The 20,218-nt window shown below is 38.7% G+C and overlaps 1 protein-coding gene across 1 annotated transcript; it reads right to left on the reverse strand.

Annotated features, from left to right (window-relative positions):
- Positions 1-1,583: 1,583 nt before the first annotated feature.
- On the reverse strand, positions 1,584-19,861 carry LOC131249429 (uncharacterized). Its single transcript, XM_058250221.1, has 10 exons — positions 19,729-19,861; positions 19,464-19,692; positions 12,744-12,808; positions 5,782-5,830; positions 4,905-4,999; positions 4,688-4,773; positions 4,539-4,598; positions 4,348-4,429; positions 2,677-2,790; positions 1,584-2,224 (listed from the first exon to the last, which is right to left on the reverse strand). The coding sequence occupies exons 2-10, from the start codon at positions 19,648-19,650 to the stop codon at positions 2,054-2,056; spliced, it is 909 nt and encodes a 302-aa protein (XP_058106204.1). The 5' UTR covers positions 19,651-19,692; positions 19,729-19,861; the 3' UTR covers positions 1,584-2,053.
- Between the last annotated feature and the right edge of the window lie 357 nt (positions 19,862-20,218).

Below are 20,218 nucleotides of genomic sequence, written 5' to 3' on the forward strand. Positions count from 1 at the left end.
TAGGTTGGTTGGCTAAATTAGCTTCTCCTACCCCAAAATCATATGTGGTAAGTTAAGTAAATCATTCTAGTTTAGGAGATATGCTTATTAAATAAATAGACAAAGGAATGAATTAAAAGATAGAAAAATATTTTTATATACTTATATATACATATTTACATAATTATTTATTATAGAAAAATGTAAAGGGGAAAATTTTCTCCATGTAAAAAATAAAAATAAAAAAAGAGAAAAGAGTGCATATCACTACAGTTATGGCTACGGTTATAATCCGTAGCCATAGGCCAAGCTCTGACCCCAGCTTACTGGCTTCTTCTTCTTTTCTTGTTGTAATCCCCACCGATTTTTGTGGGTCCCATTATGAGGTATGTGTTATATCCAAACCGTCCATCTATTTTACGAACTCATATTAAGGCTTGAGATGAAAAATTAGATAGATCTAGCTATCAAGTGGACCACACTGTAAAACGCAGTGGGGAGTTGAACGTCTACCATTGAAACCCTTTTAGGGGTTACAGAAGTTTTGGATCATTATGAAATTTGTTTTTCCTCTTCATCCAGGTCTTTGTGACCCTATGAATGAACTTAGACAGGGAGGATTTCTCACAAACATCACAGTGGGCCCTGACTTAGATGGGGAGGATTTCTAATGGTTGACGCTCATTCAACACTGTTTCCTGTAATGTGGTACACTTAAGATTTAGATATACCTCATTTTTTGTCTCATACCATAAAATGATCCGGAAAAATATATGGATGGCATGGATGAAAAGCATACATCATGGTGGGGCCCACAGACCACCGACGATCCGCCATTGGCAGGTGGCAGGCGGAGTAGCCAATCCGTTTCTGTGAAAAGGAGGGGTATTTTCGTCCTGGAATTTTTCGTCCGTACGAGGAGGTCTAAGTGCGTGTGTTAAGTTTGTATTGCTTCACGAATATCCAATGGATAAAAGGTGGGGTCCACAGTCGTAAATTTCTATTCCATAAACTGGCTTACATGGCTCATGGCACTATCCTTTTGCTTCTCCTTCATTATATCCCTTCTGTTTTTGTAGGTTTTGTAGACTAGGTCCTAAATAATTTTTAGGGGCCCATTTGGACGCACTTCCACAATAGGAATTTCTGCTTTTTTTGCTTTTTTTAGGTTGACTCAGCAAAAACCAATATGCATTTTAGCTGATTGGATTTTGTCGACTGTTGCCTTTTAGAGCCTATTTTGTTGAGCAGGTGATGAGAACAAGGGTTTGCAAAGCAAATTCATATGCACAACATCAACTCTTGTTTGGATAAAAATGGCAGTTAGGCTTCAAACACCCCTTTGGAGGGTGCATCCAAACAGGTCCTTACACTCTTGCCATTACTGCATTCTGATCAGTATCAACCCCTGGAATCTTTTATGAATCATCAGTCACACAAAAGCAAGACTCAAATATTCCATCCCATCTGGTAACCTGCATTGACCAATTGGCTGTAGGAACTGCGCTTGTACCCAAAACACACAAACACACGCATATGCACACACAATGGTCAGTTATCACACCTGCCAATTTGGAGGTCCTGAGGATTTCAAATGCTCGGTATGAGAAAGCAAAACCAAATCAAAGATCCATTAAAACGTTCAATAAGAGAAAGCAAATCCCAAAATCAAAGGTCTACATTCAATGGGCAAAAGTTCAACTAGGGGTTGGGATTGCCCAGCCAAAGTGATGTTTGAGGAAGAGCCATCTGAGGAGGGTTCCCCTCGGATGGACAGTCTGGGTCTCATAGTGTCTTCCATGTGCAACAATTTCGTGTCAGGTAACCAAGGATGAAAAGTTGCCAACTCCGAATACTCACAATTCATGCCAATAATTCAGGTAAAACCTAATTCAATATTTTTTGGTTCTTGAGAAATGCTTTGGGGAACAAAAAGCCATACCCGGATTATAGAGAGAAACCCACCAAAACTGTCAAGATTTAGCAGTGGCCTCAGCACCAAACAAAAATTCTTCTAATTTTTCTTGAAAAAAAAAATAGGTAACCAGATGATGAATAACATGAAAAAGGAGAATCATGAGAGGAGTTTCATGTTCTTTAGGGTGGCAGTAATTAGAGGGAGTTTGCCAGGAGCCCTTTGCTTGTAGTCTTTCACCAAAGCAGTGGCTGCAAGAGATTGCAGATCCGAGCTCTCTTTCTCGTCCTTGTTCCGTCCTCTCGACAGCTGATTGATGGCAAAGCTACACTGAACAGATTCAAGGCTTTGTTAGTAGTCTTACCACATAATAAAAAGCAAATCCGTTAATTGAAGAATGAATCTGAGGGCACTGCTGTGCCCATCTGCAAACGATTTCGGACAACGTTTGGACTTCCCCCCAAGATACAATGATGTCAGTGCTACATGAGTTGGAATGAGCTCTAATTTCAAATCTACATCCAATTTTGAGCTCAAATCATGACTTTAGATTGAACCTGACTATCCAATCAGATACCCCAATCCAAACAGAATTGAATTTGCTACCACCATGTACCCAAGTCTGAACTTGACAGGATCCTAATCCAATTCCCTTGGTCGTATTCTGATCCGAGTATGAATTCAGACCCCAATCTGACACATTGACAGCCTCAATTGATGAGGGAATGAAACCAAGTAAATTATGAGAGAATGGAGGAAATAAATGAGGTAGGATATCTCACCAAGCATATACCAAAAAGAGCTTTGGTGTTCTTGCCGCCACTCAAGTCGATGGTGGATGCATAGTACTTTTTAGCATTCTGAAGATTTTCTAGACCACCAAGAGTATAGAGTACCTATTGAATCAAAGAAAAGAAAAGGGAGTTCAATACAAGACACAATGCATTAAAAAATACACCCAAGTATCACGGATGTATAGTTTCAGGTCATGACTTGAGATTTTAGTACGGTTCCCATAATATGACAAGGATACTTTATTTTTCCCTGATTGTCATTGCCAGAAAGAAGTGTTCTCACAGGCACTAGCTTGGGAATTGGATTGAATCAAATCTATGCACTCATGTTTCATGCATACGGCATACCTGCATACAATGCATGTGTGTTCCTAAATGTAGTTCTCTATGTTGTCAATTGAGATCGATGAAAATTGGGCATAACGCAATGCATGCAAGATGTTGGAGAGGGGGGGTACCAAAAAAAAATAAAAAATCATCCTCTTGACAGTCCTATCTCCTATGATAAAAAAGTGTTCTTACCTCGGTTTGGTAGAATGTGGGTCTCCAAAGCTGATATCATAGGTTCAAATCCTAAAGGGCGTAGGTTTCTTGTTGTCATGTTGAATCACACACACACACGATCTTTGCTAAGCTAATATACATGATCAGTACATGTGAGTTTTAGGGGCATTATTAATGACAACCAAGTTGCTCTTTTTCCTTCTTCTTTCTTTCTTTCTTTCTTTCTTTATTTTTTGAATCAACACCCGTGTCTTGTCAAAGTGATGCAGGACAACTAATTAGTTGCTCTAAAAGCTCGAAGATCACATGGGCCGCACACCACGAGTGTGCCCTTGCATCTCACAGGCAACCCCACTTGAGCCCGGTGTGAAAATGTTCATGCATTAATCACCCCCGGTGAGGAGTCTCGAACACGAGACCTCCCGCCCTGACACCACTTCGATGCAGGACAACTAACCACTTGCTCTAAAAGCTCAAATTAATAGAGCATGGTGAATTAATCCCTTTATCTCATAGCATAGGCCCCACATTGCATGGGTTAAGACCTCGTCCGGAACCCCCCTCGTGGGCCCCACTTCACATGGGTTCCGCTTCACATGAGTCACTTGCTTCATATGGATGGAGCCCGCCTCACACAGGCCGCCCACCCCGAGTGTGCCCTTGCATCCCACAGGCAACCCCACTCAAGCCCGGTGTGAAAATGCCCTTGGATAACAAAGTCACATCAGAATTTCATATGCAACCAATATGGGATCCAATGCATTCAAGTGGTGTGAAGCAGACATAGGAATGAACTGTGTAAGGGATTAGGGAAATGATGGGTGTTAAAAATCTAAAAGGATAGCCTAAGAAGGGTCTGCACAAATTGAAAACCACCCAAAAAAATTATTTTTAATGTTTAGTTTAATTTAATTTAAGTTTTTTATTGGCAACCAGCCCAAACATTATAGGCCAGCTCTTTCTCAAGTATAGAGTGCAAAAATCATTAATGTACAACTGAAACTTTCAGGGAAAAGTTTCAACTAGGACATTGAGGCAAAGAAGTAGAACATTACTACGTTTACATGTCATAAGTGTATTAAGAATGCCTCAAAAGTAGTTTAGAGATGGCCAGACAGAGTAGCCAAAACAACTGTAAACAAGAAAGACACTTGCCTCAGCATAAGCTAGGTGATACAGGGGAACTGTGGGCTGACATAATAGTAGCTCCTCATAACAAAAAGCTGCTTGCTTATACCTGATTTGAAGAAGAAGAAAGAAAAAAAAAAAGAAAAAAAAAAAAACATAAAGCTTAATAAAATGCAGGACATTTAAATATGGAATGAAGGGTGATATAATGCTCTCACATTTGTAGGGAAACATATATTTCAGCAAGTTCTCTCCATGCATCATGATCTGCCATAAATCTAAAATAAAATTCAAGCAACTTAGAAATGTTTTGTAGGGTACAAACCCTAACAGAAGAACAGAAAATAAAATGTCAAAACTTGCTTACATTTCCAGATATTTGTTGAGCGATTCAATGGCACCTGACATATTTCCTTGTGCCTTGGCCATAGCAACCTTCCTCTTGAGGATTACCTAAAAGAGAAAAGATAGAAGAACTAACATTAACCACATTTCTTGAAATGAGCACATCAAAAGAAAGTTCAGTTGAAGAAAATTCATGTAGAAGCTAATGCAAATTTGCTTCAAGGCCCTAATGGTATTACTTGATCAAGTGGGTTATCCTCCAGAAGGCGTGTGTAAGCAGCCTCTGCATCTGCCCAAGATCCCTTTGCTTCTAGAAACATCCCTTCTAACCTGCCTAAAGATTATTGCCAACAAGAATGGTATGCCACCAGAAACAATCAAGATACACATACATAAAAGTTAACTGGAAATATAAAAAGAGGTGTGCTTGAGTGGTACCAGTACCACCGTAAGTACACAGGTTCCAGGTGGATGTGGGGCCCATGTGATGTCTGAATGCCATCCAACCCATCCATCAGATGTGTTACCTCACAGTGCCCCAAGGACCCAAAAATCATCCTGATCCAAAACTCAGGTGGGCCACAGAAAAAGGAACAATGTAGGATGGAGCACCCACCATTTCTTTTCACCAGGGCCCACCTGAGGTGCAAAACCATCTGATTTTTGTCTTGTCCATTCATCCAGTCCAGATGAAGGGTATTAATGGCCTAGATATATAAACAGAACACAATGGGCCTCACGCGGAAGTCAACAGTTGGCATTCATGACAATTTTTGTTCAAGAGGCAAAAAGATGCTACACGTCTGATGGACAGATTGGATCCTGTGAACACATCATGTGGGCCCCACATCTGCCCAGTACCACCGTAGCTTACAGTGTTACTGGTACAACTAGAGTGCTCCCCTAAAACATAAGAATAGACTGAACACACACTCATGACAATTTTTTTTCCCTTGTTTTGGAGCATGGCCAGGAATAGAACACACGACCTCAATATGGGCATGCATGCATCTAAGTTTGAGCAATAAATGGCAAATTGTTAAAGCACACATGCATCTCATATTGAAACAATTGGTTTCATGGAGTCCGGAGTACTCAGTTTGTGAATAAACTCACCAACCCTTGTACTATCTGGAAATTTCTTCCGAAGAGTTTTTATGCAATCCTACAGAAAAGTTTCCAAGTTTACGTCAATTTCAGTTTTGAGAATCTTATGCAAAGCAGTTCAATAAACATGACAAACCGAAGATATGAGGACTGATGAAATAAACACCACAACATGTTCACCATAACAATCTTACTCCAAATGCATACCATTGCTGAAAAGATTCAAAAGAGAGGGGGAAAAAAGATTACCAAAAGCTAATAGTAAGGCATGATGTATGAAAAATCAGAAGTAGGACTTGGATCGAGAAATCAGTTTGGACAAGATCTGAGCAGTAGCCTCAAAAAATTGGTCAACATTTGGTTGTCACTAGTATGAGAGGTGTGATATGCATCTATTATTGCTACTGCTATGCCATTTACTATGTGAAATATTGGAGACATTACAACAGATTGAAACACATACAAATCAAATACCACTTTAGCAGATTGTCCATTAGGGAGATGATAGTAGATCTCATGGCTAGCACACAACATCTTTCCGGCTCTTATCAGGATGTGATTTCATTCCATACGAGTGCTATGCGATTGTTCTATGCAGACTTGATGTCTTCATGCCTAGTAGCAGTGGGACATATTTACTCATGCAGCCTATTTAGACTCCCATGGATATTCTTTTTTGTGAGTGTGCGCGTGCGCACATGCTTTGGTTGAATGTTTTGCAACGTTCTATTTATTGCGATGTTGATTACGGTGGTGTTTTCACACAAAACAAACTACACTCATAGGATTCTCCATGATCTGACCAGTATTGGGTAAGCCAGTCCAGTCCATTACAGTCTTGACAACCCTCAGCATCTAGGAAGTAGGGGGTGAGACATGGGATGTTCTATGTTAGTCAACTACATTGCATAAGCAGTCAAAATGAGATCTCCACCTTGGGATCAGCATAGACCAAGTGAGACAGTGTGTGTGGCCTGTTCTTGATGCAACTGAGGATGCTTGAGACATCCAGTCAAGCTGACAGGTAGTTACCAAGTGACATGCATAGTGTGGTATTAATAACAATCTCTTGGAACAAAGGTGTGCCGTAACAGCCGTGGCAACCATTACACGTTACAGGTTCATAACAGCCGTAATGGCTTATATGGAAAAAATAAATTACAGTCCCTGTAATGGCCCCATAACAGTCCATTACAAGGCTGATACAGTTTTTTTTTTTCCAGAAAAAAAAGAAGAAGAAGAAGAAAAAAAGAAAAAAAAGAAAAAGAAAAAGAAAAGAAAAGAAAAGAAACAAAAGAAAAAAAGATCGTAATGGGTGTTATGGCCTGTATTGTAACAGTAACGGTGGTGACTCTTATGGTCACCGTTACCATTACGGAATAATATGCCTAGAGCTATCACCTGTAATTCCCAAAGATCCCACCATGATCTGTAATTCATATCATATATGCCTCTTTTTTCTTTTTTCAGCAGTACTGTATCTTAGAATTTTCATCAGTGCAAAGAGATCCAATCTGGCCAACTCTAATGTTGTTGTGAACCTTTCATGGTATCATGTGGAATGTAGTTGCACAAAGCGTGAAGGGAATTGGCAAAAGGCTGGTTTGCGAAAGCAAGGAAGTGTCTGTTCCAAAACATTAGCAAGTATAAATAGCTAAGAAGCGGATGTGGGAATGAGAGCATGGCTCCCAAGCATGAAAGCGACACCTAGGTAGAAGGTTCGTAAAAGTAAACTATGGATAAGATCGAGTTAACCTAATTTGGAATGCAAGGTCAATGCTATGAGGATCCAGTTGGTGACCATTCCCATGAAAGTGGTTGGGTCAAGGCCAACCAGTGCAAACACAATGAGAATATATTTTGACATCACAGTACAGTGATGGCGATGTTGTGGTACACACTTATATTGCTTATTGACTCAGCTAATAGAGTGTCATGTTTTAATCGAGTCATTTTGATTTTTTTTTTCATTTTCGACTCAGCCATTGTAGAGTACAGTGTTTTAATCAAGTCATTTTTCATTTGTTATTTGTTTCCTTCATGTGATTCATAATTCACAAACTGTTTTTACAAAATACAAATACATAAATAGTTATCACATTTTAACAAAATATATTGTTTGCTGAAAATTAATTTAATAAAAGGATTGGCATGTAAATGGTTGGATGTAACACTGCGCGTAATGCAGATGTGGAAACTCGAAATAGAGAACAGTCTCTCTACTGCTTAGTTATTCGGAGTGAGGTGAAGCAGTAACTCACTGAGCAAGAGGTGAAGTGGTACCAAGCAGTCACTCGCTAGTCGCTACTGCTTAGTTACATGAGTTGCATGTAACACTAAGCATTTTTCAGATGTCGAATTAGAGAACAGTCACTCCACTGCATAGGTACACAAGTGTGAGGTGAAGCAGGAGTGAGGATTCGGGTGCAAGAGAAGGGAAGTCTTGTTTCAAAATGTCACCAAGTGGAAACACCTATGAATTGGGAGCGCGAAAGCATGACTCTAGATCAGGATGAACACCTCACGCACAGCAAGTTCCAGTCTGGCTATGCAGGTCTAGGGCATGATATATGTGAAGCTGTAAGTAATGGTGTGATAGCTAGCCAGCCAACGAGAAAAAGAAGTGTTGTAACAAGCCTTCATGAAGGATCCTTCTACCTAGGTGTTACTCCCACTTTTGAATCGTGCTTCTGACTTGCACTCCCCCTCCTGCTTCCTAGCAGTTTATACTTGCTAGCATTTCAAAACAGATGCTTCCCCACTTCCACACCCAAACTTGTCGCAGCTTAACTTCACACTTTGTGCAAATATACACAAGCCTCACACATATTACTCAGGGAGTATAGGCTTTTTTTTTTCTTTCTTTTTTCAAACTAATAGCGATGCTCCAGCCGGTCCAAATCCAGGTAAAGACATAGGCTTGAACTTCATCTGCATGGTTTGTACCAAAATTGAAGATGAGGCTTCTATACTCTAACTCGATGTGACAGATGATACACAGGAACTGTTATCAGATTCATGTACACTCTTTTCATGCTCTGCTATCAATTGGTGCTGTTTGTTTCAAACATTCAGCATGAGGATCAGTATCCATTACCCCAATGAATTCACTTATTCCTGCATATATTTGCTCAGCTGGGTCCTAATTTGATTATGACGGTGGTCATGATACGTATGGATGGTTATATTCAGCTGTTGACCAATTAGGAATCACCCAAATCCATTATAATTAGTCGGGGACCTGTGTGAAGCAGTCATGCCACGTGTACAAGAAATAGAAGAACTGTGTATGAAAAATGTAAAGCTGGAGTATGCAAGAACCAGCCTTAATTTACAATGCACATTATGATAATGTGGTGGATTTGGATTTTTGAAAAACTACTCATTAAGAAGATGGTGAACAGAGAAATTTGCAACTCAACGAGTAGGCTGTACACCATAAGATTTTTATAGCCCTTTCCATGTTCTTGTTTGGATTGAGGAGGGATAGGAAACTAGCCATTATGTGTGGATGACCACTTTCCAATGCTGAAACAAACAGCACACCCAAATTTGGAATCTACAGATTTTCACTGCTAGGGAATTCATCATTTGGTAATCATTACAAATTTCATACTTTTCCTTTTAAATTCTAGGAATCCAAACATGGCCTTAGTGAAATTTATTTATTTTTAACAAATTGTAGAATGGGTAGTTATGGGAAGAATTTTTTTGGTCTGACATAAATAATCTTTTGTAGAGAAAAAATAAACCTAATTCTCTCCACTTTTGAGGCGGTAACTTTTTGCGCCTCACTGCTTCTTCTTCTTCTTTTTTTTCCAATAAAATTGCCATTACCTTAATAAATAAATAAAAACTCTCAACTTTTGACAAGTGATTTTCCACAAGAGAAAACAGACCTTTTCCCAAAACACTGTTCCTTTGAGCTAGCCCATAAGACCAAGTCCTAATGAGTCTCAACTTGTCCACTAACAGATTGAAGCAATGTTGCGAAGGCCCAGGACCAGAAAGGTGGAAATCTGTACAATCTTTCCCGAACCTCGGTTGATTAGATCATCACAGGTGGTTTCCAATTTCTCCTTCAATTGTTGGTGGTTGAATTAAAAAACAAAGAGCATGGTGGCAATATAGAGATGATCAAGAAACCGTTAAAAATACCATTATGCTAAGCTAAAGTTATAATGATATAATTTCCAGGACAGGACTTTGGACCCATGCTAGCCTTTCTCCCAACAATTTGGGTTGTTTTTAAATGATAGATTGACAAAAGTTTTAAGATATTATGCACATGAAACATCAACCTTCCATTTTCACCAGGCTCTTAGAACTGACATAGCAATGGCTCACATTTACACTACTCACATGCAAGGTGTCCAGTATCGGTATCGGTTGGCGTAACGGTGTCCTCTGAAACCGATACGGATACGGGGGCGTAACGGCCTGTAACGGCGCAAAAAAAAATTTTTGCCAAAAAAAATGAAAAAATATGGATTAAATCCAGAATATTCTAAGCATTCCAAATATGCATTCATTTATAAATTGGAACATGTTTATGGTGGTGTAACGGTCCACTCTTTGGTGAGAAGTTGTATCGGACTGTCTGATTAATTTTTGAACCAAGTAACCTGAATTTGACTACAAAATTCATATATTTAATTTTCTAAATATCTAATTTATATACTTAATAACTTGATATCATTTCTCCCAATAGTTCTTTTAAAAAAACAAAACTAAATTCAGGTAGATGGCGTTGCCAATTTGGGGCTGACTTGGAGGACCAATCTATGCTCCAAATCAGCCTCAAATTCATGCAATTTATTGCCATTATCCTACTTATGAATTGGTGGACATTTATTGGATAGTGAATCATGAAAAAAAATAAAATCAAAAGGCCCTATTTTAAAAAATAAATGTCCACAAATTAACAATTAAAACTATTCAAACAATTTGATTTTGGCATTGTGAGTTAGCAATTATAGTCCATAATTTAATTGCTAAATTTTAAATTAATATGTCTTGTGTACAATCTTTTAAGGCCCGAATTAGGCGGGACTCAGATTGTGAAGTGTAGCACACGTGTCAAAGTTTTTTGGGCCCCACCCGTGATGAATGTGTTATATCCACACTGTCCATCCATTTTGCCAAATAATTTTAGGGCATGAGCCCAAAAATGAGGCACATCCAAAGCTCAAGTGGACTGCACCATAAGAAACAATAATAATTAAACATTCACCATTAAAAAATTATTGGGGGCTACAAAAGTTTTAGATCAAGCTGACATGTGTGTTTTCCCTTCATCCATGTTAGTGTGACCCAATTAATAGGTTAGATTGAAAATAAACATTACAGTGGACCTTAAGAAATTTTTAATGGTGAGCATTCTATAACCACTGTTTCCTATGGTGTGGTCCACCTGAGATTTGGATATTACTAATTTTTTGGATCCTGACCTAAAATGACGTGGCAAAATGGATGGACGACATGGATAAAATATATACATCACGGTGGGGCCCACTCGGGTCTAATCAAATTGGATGGAAAATAAACGTTACGGTGGGCCGCTGCTATTTGTGGTGTGGTCCAGATGATCTTTGGATATAATTCAATTTTTTGGTAGTGCTCTAAAATGATATCTAAAAATAGATGAACGGTGTAGATATAATAAATACATCACTGTGGAGCACATGTAACTTTGATCTCCTTCGAACCGTTCGTACAACTCGAAGCTCAAGGAGTGTCAGCGCTCGTCTTAGCGTGACACGTACCTATAGCAGCTGGTGCGTGGTACACCTGCAAATAATAAAAAAAGGGAGCGAGAGGGAAACCGAAAAGAAAAAAGAGGGAAAGAAGAGAGAAGAAAAAAGAGGGAAAGAGGGAGAGAGAGAGAGAGAAGAAGAAGAAGAAGAAGACCAAGAAGAAGGCCGCAGCCGAAGCTACGGCTGCCTGAGAAGAAGAAGAAAGAGAAGAAGAAGAAAAGAAAGGAAAAAGGTAAGTTTTTTTTTTTTTTTTTTAAAGGCCCATAACAGCCATTACGGGTCCGTAACGGCCATTATGGCCCGTTACGGTCACAGAATTCTGTAACGGCCGTTTCGACCCCGTATCACGTAACGGTGTCAACCGTTACCGTTACGTATCGACCGATACGGCCATATTGTAACGGATACGGGACACCTTGCTCACATGCCAACATGGTCCCACCCCAGCATCAACCCCTTGCCCAACTCTCATATAAAAACCTCAACGGACATCATCATCATCATCATCTACCCCCAACTTCACATGCAATAGACTATTACGTTGGTTGATTACAATCAACAAGCAAAATAGGGTCATGGTATGGCAGTTGCTAGGAAAACCACTATGCATAATGCACCCGAACACATGAAGGTCATGCTCTGGTAGTTGGCTGCAAAAAAAGAAAAGAAAAAAGGGAACCCACTATGGTATGTTACCACAGATAGGAACAGATGTATATACTATGTAGTGCTAGACGAGCCTGCTGTTAACAAACACCAACATAATAGGACTGAAATGTTGCAATGAGTCATCCCACAAGAATAATTGCAACACTTTGTTTTAATCAGAGTGTTTGATTATCGTTATTTCATAAGCAGTGCAGAAATTTTAGGATATACTCCGTTTTTCTTGGAATTTTATGCAAGGACAAATTGACTCGATATACTAATGTTTGACAGTAGGCAAGATTTCTGTACTGTTAATTGCTCGGGCTTTTATAGGATTTTTTTTTTTATTTTATTTTTTTAAAGAAATGCTTTTGTTAGAACATGCCAACTGAAAACCACAACATTTTCCAATAGGCAGGAGGTTGCCAATGGTAATATAAAGATGGACATATCTAAACTCTCTCTTGCCTGATGAAACAAATTTCACCAAATCTGTTTCCTGACAACATATTTAGATGAAAAAAATAGAGAAGTCATTTGAAGGAAGAAATCACACAAGAATTTCACCTTTGCCACATCAAGGTGCTGGCAGTCCATAGCTGCAACTGCCACCTGCTCATAAAGAGTCCATTCTGCATTTAAAAAAAAAAAAAAGAAAAAAACATAAATCCATGAGTTTGTCATCATGCCAAAGAGCTATGGAACCACAGATGCATGAAGAAAGAATATCATTTTTAAAAGGAATTAAGATGAAAGTACGATGTCTTTAGCCATAACTGAGCAGATCAGAGAAAAATTAGAAAGGGAAAAACCTGTTATTTGGATGCGGGTATAGTTGTCGAGTAGGGGGAGGATTGAGTACAGTAATCCTCCAAATTATGAAACCTTGAGATAGATAGAGAATCTCTGATGCAAGCAGGCCCCTCACACTCATGCAGTATGCCCCACTCGTGCACACTCTTGACCCACAAAATCACACGTTGGGGACACATCGGCCCAATGTGTAGTAGTGTTTAGTCAATCTCTTGGTAGATAATTATGCTTTATGATTTAGGCATAAAGGAAATGACCGTAATACCCTCATTTATTTTGCAGGGGTTTTTGGGCATGCGGAATGTAATACCCCCCTCTTGCGGGCTGTTGGTACATGGTTCCGTACGTGAGTCAAAATGGGCTCCCATTAACATAAATTAGGTTTTGCTTCTTTTTTCTTTTTTCCGTCTCCAGCCTATAAATCAGCCTCTTTGAGCCCTGATATAAAAAGGCCCCTTCATGTGTGCAATCCCACTAAACTAAGTTTATGAAAGCCTTCCCCCCCCCCCCCCCCCCCTCACTATCTTTGTTTTTTATGTAGCATGCCCACATGCGTGTTTTTGTGTGTGTGTGTGATTCCAGCTGGCTCTCTCTTGCACACATGCATGCATACTAGTCGATATGTTCAAACTTTGTCATGCGTGCAACATCCAACCCATCCAATAAGTTTGCCCCACATGAGGATGACCTTGTGCAAAAATCAGCCCAATCCAATCATCAAGTGGGGTGCATCACCAAAAACAACACACAAAATTGAAAATTGCGTGATCATTGACCTGAAAATGATAGATCAGCCTGATTCTTGGGACATCCCATTATTATGGTGTTGCGGCCCTTCTAGATGGGCTGGATGCCATACGCACACCACAGTGGGCCCTGCGGGAATTTCTATTTGTTTGTGCAGTTGTCCTTTTCTCAATGGTATGGCCCAGCCAGTGAGTGGCTCAGGCTGATTTTTGCACAAGGTGATCCATATGGTGAGGACTCAAATGTTAGTTGTACAAATATTTGAGAGAAGGTAAGGATCCCCTGCCAAGAACTTGCACACTTTAACAGCAATCAATGTCTCTCTGGGATCTCTGAAATATCGGAAGATATTATTGTTATGACATGACTTGAAGGGCCCACCCCCCATGCACTTAAATGGATCATCCACCGCCCTGGTATGACCCAAGATATTATGAATAAGTCAAGAAAGTATTCCGAATATTCCTATCTGTATTTGAATAAAGGAAAAGAGGATCAACCGTCTCTTAATCACTTATGAAGAGAATAAACATATTTGGAAGTGCCCAATTTTGCTTCTTCAACTATTTGCAGTAAGGATTTTATTTCCCCTCCAACAAAAAAGCTTCGAGTCTTAGAGGAGCAAGCTATCCCCATAGCTTGGTCAATTTGGCATAGGTGGATAGTTTGGGCAATATGCCTTGAACTCTTGGCAGAGAAAGCCCCATATGGAGACAGCATCCATAAAGATGTAAAATCAAGCCTATTTCTCAATTCCATTGAAGCCCAAAGAAGCTAAAATGCATTCTAAAACGATTGATATGTAAGAAGTAGGTTCAATCACGTCAATTCCTAACCCTATATAGAATGCAACAACATAGGGATCCATATTAAGCAAATTATCTATTTGCATACGCTCAAACAACTGCTTCCCAATATGAGAATGTACAAGTAGTCTAGGGGTTAGTTGAAATGGGTGTATGAAGATTTTTGGGGGTAGTTAAAAAAATTATAAAATAAGTAGTTAGCAACTTAGCCTTCAGAGTATCAGTATCATTTCATGCATTGATGACTGGGATACGAAAACATGAATCAGTATCGTTGATACTCCGAAAACAAAAAATCGCTGTCAAAGGGAAACATTGGGACAAAAGGTGGAAATTTTCAGTGAAACTTCAGGAGATGTTAAAAGACACGTGTTTACAAATGTAGGAATCAAATTATTGAGAGGAAAAAAAAAAACTATACATGGTTTCCATTTTACAGGGGCCTAAACATGTGTTGTTGAAAAAATCAGTATAAAATAAATATACAAAATTTGTAGCAATCAATAGATTAGCCAACACTTACTAATATGTAAAATTTTCACATTAATTAATAGTGAACAGCACATTTTTTAATATAAAAATGAAAAAAAAAAAAAAAGAAACAAGATTTTACCAATTTCTCCCAATTTTCACTTAAATGTTAAATTTTCGCCTCAAATCCATGTCAATGCTTGAAAATCAATAGACATGGATTTCCATTACAACACATGCTAGCATTTAATTTTATTTAAAAAAAAAAAAAAAGAGAGCGAAGTTTCTGTGGATTTTTTCATCACCTTTGAGCTTTGGCTAGTCTTCGTTTCGAATTGAGATTTCTCCCCAAATCTAAACTTTTATGCCGAAGTTTCTATGGATTTTTTCATCACCTTTGAGCTTTGGCTAGTCTTTGTTTCGAATTGAGATTTCTCCCCAAATCTAAACTTTTATGCAATAAAAACCAATAGTGATTGAAATCACCTGAGGAACAAAATTCCAAAAAAAAAAAAAACCAAAAAATGAAGATTTTAAGGGCCTTTTGAAAATTTTCCTGATTTTTGTCAATTTTCAACTATTTACGGATGTTTTTGTTGATGGTATTGCCAATACTAGGGAATTTTTATAAGGAATTATTCTCAAATTATCATTGATATCAATGATATAGCTAAGTATTGCCGATACTAGGGAACTTTTATAAGGAATTCTTCTCAAATTATCATTGATATCGATGATATAGCTAAGTATCGCCGATATTATAAACAATGTCGGCAATATTTTTTTTTAAAAAAAAAATTATACTTCTAGCAGTTTCGGCATCACTGACCTGGGGACAGTGTTCGAAATATCGATACTATCAGTCGATATTATCAGTATCGCAGTCCAGCGATACGAAACCCTTTGGAAGATACTAAAAAATTGAAAAAATTTACATAATTTTTTGTATCGATCAATATATCGATAAATATCGCATAATATCGCCAAATATTGTTCGATATCGCTAAATATTGTTCTAAATATCGTGCGATATCAACGATACTATCACTTTTATCAGGATTTTATTTCTTTTTTCAAGAAATTTGTTATACAACACCTGTCAGGGCTACTGTAGCCAACTCCAGGATGTTGTTGGGAGAGCATCATTATCCAAAAAAAATTTAAAAAAAAAAAAAAAAAATTTAAAAAGAGAAAAAAGAAAAACTTTCAAGAGTAGATTTCAGTACCTGTAAAGAAGATCGCCCTGATCGGAAGCTGCGTTTGATGGGCCATTCGAATCCAAGTCTCTGATTTGGAGAGATTTGGGCGCGAAATCCAAAGAAATCCTCGAAGTCCTAGCATTTGGGAGAGATTTTAGGGTTCCGGAACGCCAGAACCCTCTCTGCTTCGAAAAAAAGGGCCTTGAGCCCTAATTTACGAGAAGCAAATGGGTTGGTGTACCACACACCACCGACCTGGATGGTATGTTGATGTCACCAAGTTCTGTGGGTCCCATCATGAGTTATATGTTATATCCAAGCCGTTTGTCCATTTTGCGAGCTCGTATTAAGGCTTTAGCCAAAAAATAAGACAAATCCAAAGATCAAGTAGACCACACTGAAAAAAGGTGCGGGATATTGAACGTCTACCATTGAAACCCTTTTGGGATCACAGAAGTTTTGGATCGATATGATATTTGTTTTTCCTCTTCATCAAGGTCTTTGTGACCTCATGAACAGATTGGATGGAAAATAAACGTTATAGTGGGCCCTACAAATGTTATAACAGTGAGAATCATTGCCCTCACTACTATTTGTGGTGGGGTCCACTTGAGCTTTGGATATGACTCATTTTTAGGCTCATGATCTAAAATGATCTCTCCAAATGGATGAACAGTGTTGATATAATAAATACATTATTGTGGGGCCCAGGTAACTTGATCTCCTTTGAACTGTTTGTACAACTCAGCTCAAGGATTTTCAGCGCTCATCTTCACGGACGCGGATTTCTTGCGAAAGTCTTTGCAGGAAGTTCCTGCGTTGGAAACTTAGGCGGGGCCCACCGTGATGTTTGTGAGAAATCCACCCCGTCCATCCGTTTTTTGAGCTCATTTTAGGACATGGGGCCAAAAATGAGCCGGATCCAAGGCTCAAGTGGGCTGAAAACGTGAGGATTGAACGTCCACAGTTGAAATAATTGTTGGGCCACAAAAGTTTTGAATCAGTCTAATATTTGTGTTTTCAGTTCATCCTAGTAGAAATGACGTTATGAATAGTACGGATGGAACGTAAACATCACTATCGACCCAAGAAGGTTTCAACGGTAGGAATTTCCCTACCCACCTTTTCCTTTAGTGCAGCCCACTTGAATCTTGGATCCGGCTCAATGTTTGTCTTAAGTCTTAAAATAAGCTCACAAAACAGATGGACGGGGTAGATTTCTTACAAACATCACGGTGTGCCCCACCATTGAAAACTTCCTAGGGTCCATTGTGACCATCCAACCTGTTGATAAGTTCACACAGAATTGGATGAAAGGAAAACACAAATATCAGCTTGATCCATAAAATTTTGTGGCCCACAATTTTTAATGGTCAATAACCACTATTTCGTGTGGAGTGGTCCGCATCTACCTGAAATTTGTAACCGTCTTATTTTTTAGGCTAACCCTTAATATCAGGTTGCAAAACCAATGGACGATGCAAATATGCCGTGCATGCATCGAGATGGGCCCTATTATTTTCGACAGTAGCATCAATTCATCAAGGCCTTTTACGGCTCCAAGAAGTTTTCAACGGTAGCATCAATTCCAATTGTTTTCACTTGCGTGGTCCACATAAGTTTGAGTGAAGGGAAAAAAAAAATTATCGGCTTGATCCAAAACTTTTGTGGCCACTAACGGTCAATCACCATTGTTTCTTATGGTATAGTCCCCCTGATTATTGGATTTGTTTCATTTTTTGGATAATGTCCTAAAATGACATGGAAAAACGGATGGACGAGGTGGATATTGAATACACACACCATTGATAGGTTTGTTTTCTAATTTCTAATGAATATTTTGCTTTTGAATGCATTGGTTATGTTTTCATACACATCTTTATACATTTATAAATGTTATGCACCATATTTGAATATATTTACCTTTGTTCAATCAGATAACGCATAACTTAGGACCTTATACAAAGGAAATTTATTATGTGCACTTCTTTTTTGAGATTTTATGATTTAAAAGTGTGTATTAAGGTCTTTTTAAATAATCCCTGAAGTTTCATAAAAAAATTCAACTATTTTGCCCATGTTTCCCAAAAAGTGCAATAAATTACACGATACAAACGATATATCCCGTGCGATAACCGATACGTATCTGTATCCCAAGGTTGCGATACATTGCGCAATACCAATATTTCGAACACTGCCTAGGGGTACCAATAATATCAGCGATATTATTGATAATATCGCACATATTTGGAATACTGGTTAGCATAGAAATTTGAAAGGCTACTAGGATTGACAGTGATATGTTCTAAAATGATAGACGTGTAAAAAGTATCACGTCTATTCCTAATCCTATATGGAATGTAACGACGTAGGGATCCATATGTAAATATATTATCTCTTTACATATGCTCGAACAAACGCTTCCCATTGTAAGGATGCATGACTAGTTGTATGAGTAGTCTGGGGGTTAGTTGAAATGGGTGTATAAAGATTTTGGGGGTAGTTAAAAAACATTAAAAATGAGTAGTGGTTAGAAAATTTGATTAGCAGTTGAGTTTGAAAGTTAGATTAGGGTCTTCAATACTATAATAAATGACATAAGGAGTAAGGAAAAGTGTATTCCTCCTTTTCAATGAATTCTTCTCTCTAAGGAGACATTTTCAGGTTTATTCCCCACAAAGCTGCCTAACATGTTCTTTCTCCCCTTCTACTGCATGTTGTGGCAAAATATATCTAAGCTTCAATTTCAATAATCCAAGCCTACATACTGACGTTCTTCCAGGATTTGTCCCTAGGATTTTTGGGGGCTTATCCTTTTCTAGGAAAGCCTTGCAAAAGGAGATCAATTCAAGATCACAAATCATCCTATGCATGAGCTGTAAGTACGAATCCAAGTCCTGATTTTTCTACGTCCGCTCTAGCACATCCGTCTGACTCAATTAGCAATCCATGGATTACACGATGCTCGAAATCAATAACTAAATTATCAATTACAAACGCCATGACAAAATCATGCAAAGTAACGAAAGAGCACGAAGCATTGAATCCAAGAACTCAATCCAATTACAAAATAAACAGATAAAGATTCATATAAACCAAATTCCCAAATCGACTAATAAGAAAGAGAAAAACCCAATTCTTTATTTCCTGAAAGAAAACTAGAAGAAACCAATTCCAGAAAAAGGCCTTGAATTCTTCGGAAGATTCCAGAAAAAAAGGGGAAAAAAAAAAAAGGAATATGGAAAGCAAACCTTCGGTGCCGAGCTTGGATCGGGCCTTGGCGTCTTTCAAGATCGGGAGGCCAAACTTGAGGACCATGTCGGAGCGGCGGGACTTGAGCTTCCTGACGAGGCAGAGATAGTCCCAGGCCCCTCCCCCGCCATTTTCAACTTCGCTCTCCAACCTCCTCAGTTCCGCTTCCTCTGCTGCCCCCACCATCTTCTCCAAATTACCACAAATACCAGAGAGAGATTTCAACACCCACCTCTCTCTCTCTCTCTCTCTCTCTCTCTCTCTCTCTCTCTCTCTCCCCTCCTCTCCTCTGTTGCAAGTGTAGAGAGAGAGCAGATTCAGATTGCAGAGGTTCTCTCTCAGATCGGATTCCTCTCTCTCTCTCTCTCTCTCTCTCTCGCCGGCTTTGGATCTTTTGGAAGAGCAATGAGGGGCGACTTGACTACCAGCACTAACTTGGAAGAGAGCTTTGATACTCTGGCGGAGTGGATGATATGCAGTCACTGAGAAATTTTACCCGTGGCATATGATTAATTCAAATTAAAATAAATTATTCAAAATAATTATTATCGTTTTAGATATATCTTAACAAAGGAACTGTGCTTAATTTATTTAATGCATATCGGTTGGTGATCATTTATGGACGGTGAAAAATGAAAATATCCAATGGTCCCATTTCAAGGAATAAGTGTCCACGAATCAGAGGTTAGCGTTGTTCTTTCAATATGATTTTGAATTTTTAATTAAAAACAGTGGGTTAGAAAATTTCGTCGGT

This window comes from Magnolia sinica, chromosome 6, assembly GCF_029962835.1.
Source record: "Magnolia sinica isolate HGM2019 chromosome 6, MsV1, whole genome shotgun sequence".
In the NCBI taxonomy this organism is placed as follows: Eukaryota; Viridiplantae; Streptophyta; class Magnoliopsida; order Magnoliales; family Magnoliaceae; genus Magnolia; species Magnolia sinica.